This window comes from Cydia fagiglandana, chromosome 8, assembly GCF_963556715.1.
Source record: "Cydia fagiglandana chromosome 8, ilCydFagi1.1, whole genome shotgun sequence".
In the NCBI taxonomy this organism is placed as follows: domain Eukaryota; kingdom Metazoa; phylum Arthropoda; class Insecta; order Lepidoptera; family Tortricidae; genus Cydia; species Cydia fagiglandana.
Window position 1 is genome coordinate 11,278,040 of NC_085939.1, and position 9,040 is coordinate 11,287,079.

Below are 9,040 nucleotides of genomic sequence, written 5' to 3' on the forward strand. Positions count from 1 at the left end.
TAAGATATTATTTATAAGCGTTATTTTATTCTAAATACTGCGAAAGTGTTTATTTATAGTTTAATCTTATCATCAATATTGATAGCACCTACCATCGACGACATAGTTTTGACCATTCGTAAACACTTCTGCGTGTCTTCAATATTTACTTCGTATTTATGTTCAGTATCAAACTCTGAATTTTTAGATTATTCAAATTGATATCAGAATTGTAAGTTCGAGCAAGTGTAAACGGTACTGTTGTGAGGTTAAACCGTGCAATTATCGTAGTTATAAGGACTAGGCAGTTCTGAAATGTTAACAGTTAACATTTTGAACGCACCAGTCTCAAGAATAGGATCACTACTGATTATTTTAAATAAAAGCACGTTTAAACGATATTTATTGTCTAACGAGCATAACCATATGCTTCGCTGCTTGTGCATTTATAATTCAAATAAATTGTGATTCATAGTACTTAACTGTTTTTTTGACGCTTCCTATTCCTGTCTTATATATTCCTATACGAAGTTTTAAATGCTGGATATTTTAACTTAGGTAGTTACGTAATTATAATGAATTAAACGAGTTTTCGTATTTCGAAAAAAATCGGGAAAAATTAACGCCGTGTGAACCTAGCCTACTAAGGGCGAAGCCAGACGAGCGTAATTTTTTGAGTTGTGAGTCGCGTAATTTCTGCTGCATTCGGCTCGGTTTCAATACTATAGTTCGTTTTTTTAGCATTAGAAAGAATTTGCAAGAAGTTAAGCGATCTTTACATGTCTTTTAATTGAAAAACGCTTTTTAAAAATCAAAAACGATTACTTATGAAAGCAGAAGAATATAAATGATCGTATTAGATTCATAATAGTTACATATTTGCCGTAATTTATTTTTAAAATATGTTTTTTAATGAAAAGACACATCAAGATTGTTTACTTTATTTCGAATGCTAAAAAACGAACTATAAACACAACAAAACGCCTGCTTGGTTCACACGGTAAAATGAGATGTCTGCTGCAATTACATGTCAGCTAGATGACTTTGGGTTTGATAATTTATTGTTTGAAGTCAAGATTACGTTGCTTATAATGCAATGCATAACAGGATAAGAGCTTAAATCGGATTATATGTAGCACTATGTAGTCTTTGCTATTTAAGTAATAAGATTGGTTTAAATCCTATTACCTACATATACAAGGCTGTCTGTCTACCTTTATTTAGTAACAATAACTTAAAGTACGAGGAGGTACATTTTCTTAAAGGAGGTACTTATCATCATCATATCAGCCAGAGGATGTCCCCTGATGGACATACTTAGGCCTATGTCCAGTAGTGGACGTCCTTTGGCTGAAAGGAGGTACTAAACAGTACAAATTAGGTACAGTAAACTGTAAAAATATGGGTGCACAAATCATTTCAAAATATAGGTATGTCCCGGTACGGAACCCTTCGTGCGCGAGTCCCACTCGCATTTGGCCTGTGTTTTATATTGATCTATTAGGTATTAGACTGGTCATATTTTTCATCAAAACGATTTCGACTGGCAAAGCATATTACTTTTTGGCAACCGGGTTTTTTAACCTAATTAGACCCCGCTGAATCCGAATTTGCCGGTTGCTCGATCGAAATCATGACCGGAAGTGAGATATTTGACATTAAAGGTCCCTTTTTTTAGTTTTTCGTAAATAACTCTTAAACGGCGGCGCATAGCAAAAAATGTTCTATTACATAAGTAATCTGCATAAAATTGCCTACAAGAAAGATTCAGTACAATTTTTCGCTAGGATCAATATTCAAAGAGATATTAACGCGGGAAATTTAATTATAATCACTTCTGAGGTCCATTTTTTTTGTTTTTCGTAAATAACTCATAAACGGTGGCCAATGTTAAAAAATGTTGTTAAACGATAATAATCCACACAAAATTTTGAACAAAACAGATTCAGTACACTTTTAACAGGGATCAATATTTAAAAAGATAATAAACAGGGAAAGTTCTAGTATAATGAATTCTAAGTTTCCTTGTTTTTATTTATTCGTTAATAATTTGAAAAGTATGACTCATAGCAAAAAAAATCTTATACCTAAATAATAAACATAAAATTTCCTACAAGAAACTTGTAGAACACTTTTCGCTAGGATCAATATTTAAAAAGACAAAGCAGCGGGTAAGTTAATTATAAATAATTTTAATGTCTTTTTTTAGTTATTTGTAAATAACTCGTAAACGGTGTCCCATAACAAAATAGGTTTTTAAAAATAAATTATCTACATAAAATTTCCTCCAAAAAACATCTGGAACACTTTTCTCTAGGATCAATATTTAAAGCGATATTAATGGAAGAAAGTTAATTACAATCAGTTCACAGGTCACTTTTTATTAGTTTTTCGTAAATAACTCGTAAACGGTTGCCCTTTGCAAAATAATATTCTACATAAATATTAAACATAAAATTGTCCACAAAAAAGGTTCTGTACACTTTTTCGCTACGATCAATATTTAAAGAGGTATTAAAGGGGGTAAGTTCAATAATCAATAATAATGAATTTCCAAGTCCCTATTTTCAGGTTTTGGTAAATGGTTCGTAAACGGATAAATGGGGGGGGGGGGGAATGGTAATTGTTTGGCTATGAGGGGGGGGGGGGGCTTTATCTCCGAAACTACTGGGTTTACCTATAGATGACAGGAAGACCTATTAGAAATATGCAAGCGCGAGTCGCACATTACTTAGTTTTTGAACGGGTTTTTTTAATAGCAATTCACTCGCGTTTCACATATAAAAAATACGTTGTTGAAATTTGGGTAATGTACGGAACCCTTGCGACGCGAGTCCGACTCGCGCTTGGCCGGTTTTTTCCTTTTGAGGTACGGAACCCTAAAAACTAAAAAGAAGTGACATGTGTATTGATCGTAATGAACTTTCTTTCTTTAATAAATTCTTTTATTTCGTTTCAAATATTTATCCCAGAGAAAAGTGTTCATTATGTTTTCGTAGAAAATTTTATGCCGATTTTTTATTTACAAGAACATTAAGGACTTATTTTGCTATGAGCCTTACTTTACGAGTCATTTACGAAAACCTAAAAATATGGACCTGGAAATTGATTATAATTAACTTACACCCTTTAATACCTCTTTAAATATTGAACGTAGCAAAAAAAGTGTACAGAACCTTTTTTATGGACAATTTTATGTTTAATATTTATGTAGAATATTATTTTGCAAAGGGCCACCGTTTACGAGTTATTTACGAAAAACTAATAAAAAGTGACCTGTGAACTGATTGTAATTAACTTTCTTCCATTAATATCGCTTTAAATATTGATCCTAGAGAAAAGTGTTCCAGATGTTTTTTTGAGGAAATTTTATGTAGATAATTTAGTTTTAAAAACCTATTTTGTTATGGGACACCGTTTACGAGTTATTTACAAATAACTAAAAAGGGACTTTAAAATTATTTATAATTAACTTACCCGCTGCTTTGTCTTTTTAAATATTGATCCTAGAGAAAAGTGTTCTACATGTTTCTTGTAGGAAATTTTATGTTTATTATTTAGGTATAAGATTTTTTTTTGCTATGAGTCATACTTTTCAAATTATTAACGAATAAATAAAAACAAGGAAACTTAGAATTCATTATACTAGAACTTTCCCTCTTTATTATCTTTTTAAATATTGATCCCTGCGAAAAGTGTACTGAATCTGTTTTGTTCAAAATTTTGTGTAAATTATTATCGTTTAACAACATTTTTTGATATTGGCCACCGTTTATGAGTTATTTACGAAAAACTAAAAAAAGGGACCTTAGAAGTGATTATAATTAAATTTCCCGCGTTAATATCTCTTTGAATATTCATCCTAGCGAAAAATTGTACTGAATCTTTCTTGTAGGCAATTTTACGCAGATTACTTATGTAATAGAACATTTTTTGCTATGCGCCTCCGTTTAAGAGTTATTTACGAAAAACTAAAAAAAGGGACCTTTAATGTCAAATATCTCACTTCCAGTCATGATTTCGATCGAGCAACCGGCAAATTCGGATTCAGCGGGGTCTAATTAGGTTAAAAAACCCGGTTGCCAAAAAGTAATATGATTTGCCAGTCGAATCAAGAAGGAGAGCGATTTTGAATTTTTATGTCTAGTCTATATATACACCCGCCATCCTGGCCCTCACGCCAAATGGTTTAGAATTTGCTTATGAAAACTAAATTGAATAAAAATAATGCATTCCACTTTTCGAATTTGAATGTGGATCGGTGTAGAAACAAATAAACTTTTAACTTTTTATTCCCCATAACTATTATCTGAGACGAGTCAAAATGTGAGTCAAGTGTAAAACATTCATTAATATAAAAAAAAAATATTGATTCGTTCGTGTTACGAGTTTAAATTTTACATGCATGTGTGTTGACTTATGCACTAAATTTATTGTGTATGAAAGAGTATAATTATACATATATGGGTTATTTTCATAACACAGTGGAATCAAGTAAATGTGGATCTGAACTAAACTGTAATTTCTTTTACGTTCACCTATTATGAATTTAAAAGTTAAATTACAGGGTTAAATAATATAATTAACATTCATAATGTTAAGCATAATCATGTTCAGTCAGAATCAGGATAATAAAACACTGTATAATTGAACTCACACTTTAATTGTAAATATTCCATAGCATCTGGTCCTTTACATTATTCGACACGAAGACTACACCAACGTGATAATTATAGCACTTAACAATAGAACATGAACATAAAACAGAACATCTCCAAAATGCAATAATTTGTTAAGGTAATTTTCTGTAAATGGAATAATAGTCTTTACGTTTTTATAACTTTTCATAATATACAAAACAAAATATATTTTATTGGCTTCTGGCTTAAATTAGTACAATACTTTGTTTTACTTTTCTTAGATCTCTATTGACTTGCAGGAAATAGTATATCATATCACAAAGGTATAAAATAGTGGAATCTTAGAACAATCTCTTTTCATAAGAAAACAAGCCATGTACATTGCCCTCCAGTTGGGCAGAGTATGTTCTTTTCATAAATCTCAGATCTCCTGAGACACTCATCTCGCGCAGTCGGGACACAGAGCGCGCGCCAATGTCCTGGCAGCTGTGCTGCATGCCAGCCTGTAGGTATGGCAGGAAGCGTAGCACTGAACCTTTGTCCACAATACTTCCGCTCACACCCTGAGCCACTCGGTGCTTATCAGACTCCTTGTGGAAATATCGGCTCATGGCAGATCCTTTACCATCCTTGTTTTCCATAGCTTCCAAGCTTCCCATCCCCCTGTACTTTTTGAGCCTAACTCCATCAGAAAAGAAGTACTCTCCAGGGGCTTCAGAGGTGCCGGCGAGCAGGGATCCCATCATTACTGTTGAGGCTCCTAAAGCTAGAGATTTGACAATATGGCCTACTGATTGTATACCACCATCAGCAATTACTGGCACATTAAATTGACTGGCATAAGATGCAACTTGGTAGACGGCAGTAGCTTGAGGACAGCCACATGCCATGACTTCTTGGGTGATACAGATGGAGCCGCTGCCCATGCCAACCCTCAGGGCATCAACACCGGCATCTATGAGATTCTTTGCCTGCATTCGTGTGACAACATTACCTCCAATGACCTGAATGTCAGGGTAAGTAGTTTTTATGAATTTAACCATTTCTATCTGATAGGTAGAGTTTCCCTGTGATGAGTCTAACACAATGACATCTACTCCGTTACTAACAAGTAATTTGAGACGCTCCCTGTCAGCTTCACGAGTACCTATTGCGGCTCCTACTAGAAGCTGTTTGTTGGAATCTTTAGATGCATTGGGATAGCTGCGTGCTTTCTTCAAATCGGTTCTAGCAATTAGTGCCACTAACTCACCTGCACCATTAATTATTGGCAGTTTTCCTTTCTTACTCTTTTCCAATATGTAATTGGCATCTTGCAATGTGACACCAGACTGCGCTGTTATCATGTCTTCTATTGGAGTCATGACCTCCTTAAGGCTCAGGTGCGGGTCTCCCTCCCTGAAATCCACATCTCTTGAAGTCACAATTCCGATCAGACGGCCTCCAAGTTTACCATTCTCTGTTATAGGGTAGCCTGTGAAACCGTTTAGCTTCTTTGCGTTTATGACATCAGCAACAGTATGTTGAGGGCCCATACAGACTGGATCCCTAATAAAACCATGTTTGTACTTCTTGACCTTGTGCACTTCGTTAGCTTGGTATTCGGGCGTGCAGTTGTGATGAATGATGCCGATGCCGCCGCAGAGCGCCATCGCGATCGCCATGTCGGCTTCTGTTACAGTGTCCATAGGAGTGGACACGAGCGGTGCCTTGAGGTTGATTTTCTTGGTGAGCGGAGACGTCAAGTCTACTTCCTCGGCCGTGAAGTCTATGTAGCCGGGGAGCAGCAGGAAGTCGTTATAGGTAAGCCCTTCGCTGTTGATGAACATTTCACGCGCTGATAACCCATCACGAAGATCACCTTCTGCCTTTGTAGCCATGATCGTTGCTGGTCTTGAACCACAGTAAAATTAGGTCAAAAAACTTATCACGAATTTTAAGGTTACAATGTGTTTTCGATTAAAAACAATGGGACGAATAAATATGTACACGTGGTATGCACAGTACAGTTTTGACACTTGCTGGTGGGGATAACTTATTTATGAAAATATTTGTACTTCATTTAGTAGTTCTGAAAGTATACGATTATTAAAACTTTGTCTAGTAAAAATATATCCTTAAGAATTGTTATTTCTAAAAAAGCACGACTATCCTAGCCGGCTTCTTTGACAAAATGACAGATATCAAAGGAAGCAATGTTGCTAGTTATCCCACAGATGATGCACAGATGGCGCAGAGTGTAGCCATGTAACTAAAATTAGTTAATTTTGAGGGCTTTATAGACTACTATATATCAATACAACAGCAGAGGGCTACCGAGTAGAGCCCAACTCGGAGTAATTAACAATGGAGTCGCCATTAACAGGCGTTCCCCTCTGTCGAAAATAGGCGGCCAATGGTCAACCACATGTCAACCATATGTATGGACTGACGTTTATCTGACATGACGTACTATACATTTGATGTGCCCCTCCCCCGCAAAAAACGGCAGACTATTTTGTACCGAAAATTTTAGACATGGCGTCTCCATTGGTTATATCCTCTAAGGACCCCAAAGAGTAGTATAATGCCGGCTACATACGTAACGATAAATCGTAGTGTGCAGTCCGAACTGCGCAGTTTTATCTGCCGTGTGTATGACAAATCGTTGTCGATTATCGTAACGATTTGTCATACACACGGCAGATAAAACTGCGCAGTTCGGACTGCACAGTTTTATCGCTACGATTTATCGTTACGTGTGTAGCCGGGGTAATATATATATGAGAAAGAGAGCCCTCTCGTGGAAATTTTTCATATCCATTTTGAAGCGCCATCTTAAAATTTGAACAAGAAGCATTAACGCCATTGATTCATTCCTACAGCCTGTTTACACATTGATTAATGTTTAGTACGAGTTCATACATTTGCTACAAATGTATGAACTCACACTAAACATTAATCAATATGCAAACAGGATCTTAAGCCCCATCCAGACTATGTCGCTGTCCGCGAAAATCGACGCTCCTCGCTATAAGCCTCCTCCACACTCGTGCGCGAATCGCGGCGCGAAGCCGCGAACGCGAGTGTGGCGTCGGTTTTCGCGGACAGCGAAATCGACTCCACACTCGCGTTCGCGGCTTCGCCCGCCATTCACGCGCATAGTCTGGAGGGGGCTTCACAATATGACGGAATAGCTGTAACAGACTACCTACCGCACCGGACCGACGAGAATATAATATTGCGCGCTACGTTATGGCTCCTCTACACGATGGGCCAACGCCGGCCACTCCAAGGGACGCATTTATGCGTTAGAGGGAGCAACTGATATTGCTATCTCATTCTACCGCATGGCTGCATCCCTTGGAGTGGCCGGCGCTGGCCCATCGTGTAGAGGTGCCATTATTTTCATTCGGTTTCCGTACGCAATGACAGGTGTGAACGGGACCTCGCTATATACACGCATAGTGCTGTCTCGCTTGCACCTCTCATTCCGTACGGAAACCGAATGAAAATTCCGTTATCTGCCTCTTTATCACTCTTGCTTATTCGAGCGGCCTTAGGGCCCTACCGCGTAAATTGAAAATAGCTATTTACAATTTTCGCGGTAGGGCATTAAGGGACTTCGGCACAAGTAAATGTTGCAGCTTGCAGCTAGACCTACATAAAGACGGCAGGTTACATAGGTAAATGTGTAAATACAGGGCTATAACCGCGAAAATAGAAGTTCGCAAAATGCGTGTATTTTTCTCTGTCACTCTAATTGCACCCTCATTGGAGTGAGAGAGAAAAATCCCCGCAATTTGCGAATTTCGGTTTTCGCGGTAGCCCCTCAGGTACGGAAGAAAAAAACAATAAACTTATCCTTTTATTTACTTTAATATTTCATAGCAGCGTTATCCTGACAGCATAGGGTACAAATACTACTTATTAACTGCTTACCAAAGGTACCAGCCAAACCAGGCTCGCAATGGTCTGGATACTCTAGATGTCATCTGCGTGGTAGAACTCAGCTGGTCATTGCTATTCTTTAGGGAAGCTAACGCGAAACCTAGCGCCGTTACAGTCACAGCACATAGTAGAAATATTATAATAATTTTAGTCATAGCTTCGAGCTTCGGTTTGTTATAACGTAGGTGGAATAAAAGTATAGGCAGGAAATTACACTAAAAATGTAAGTACATGTGCAAATGTTAGCCAAGGCTTTCGTAGGTATTAGTGTCCGTTGTTTACGTTACGCTCAATGTTTAATGAAGGCCTGTGAAATTGATTAATTTTCAATTAATATTCAATAATAAGTTATCAACTTGCAACAAAAAAAATTAAAACGGGGCATTTATGTTCCTTGGCACACACCTAATTTAAACGGTTAAACGTAGGTATCGTGAAAATATAAAGAATTTTTCACCACACCAGCTCGGAAAGGCTTACTTTGCACTTCA

At 37.0% G+C, this 9,040-nt stretch overlaps 1 protein-coding gene across 1 annotated transcript; it reads right to left on the reverse strand.

Moving 5' to 3' along the window:
* Positions 1–4,628: 4,628 nt before the first annotated feature.
* LOC134666769 (inosine-5'-monophosphate dehydrogenase) lies at positions 4,629–6,783 on the reverse strand. The gene has a single exon (XM_063524053.1). The coding sequence runs from the start codon at positions 6,497–6,499 to the stop codon at positions 4,961–4,963; it is 1,539 nt and encodes a 512-aa protein (XP_063380123.1). The 5' UTR covers positions 6,500–6,783; the 3' UTR covers positions 4,629–4,960.
* Positions 6,784–9,040: the final 2,257 nt, after the last annotated feature.

What these genes read in the sequence shown, in the direction of transcription:
- LOC134666769 (XM_063524053.1), bottom strand. Translation starts at nt 6,499, where the DNA reads ATGGCTACAAAGGCAGAAGGTGATCTTCGTGATGGGTTATCAGCGCGT.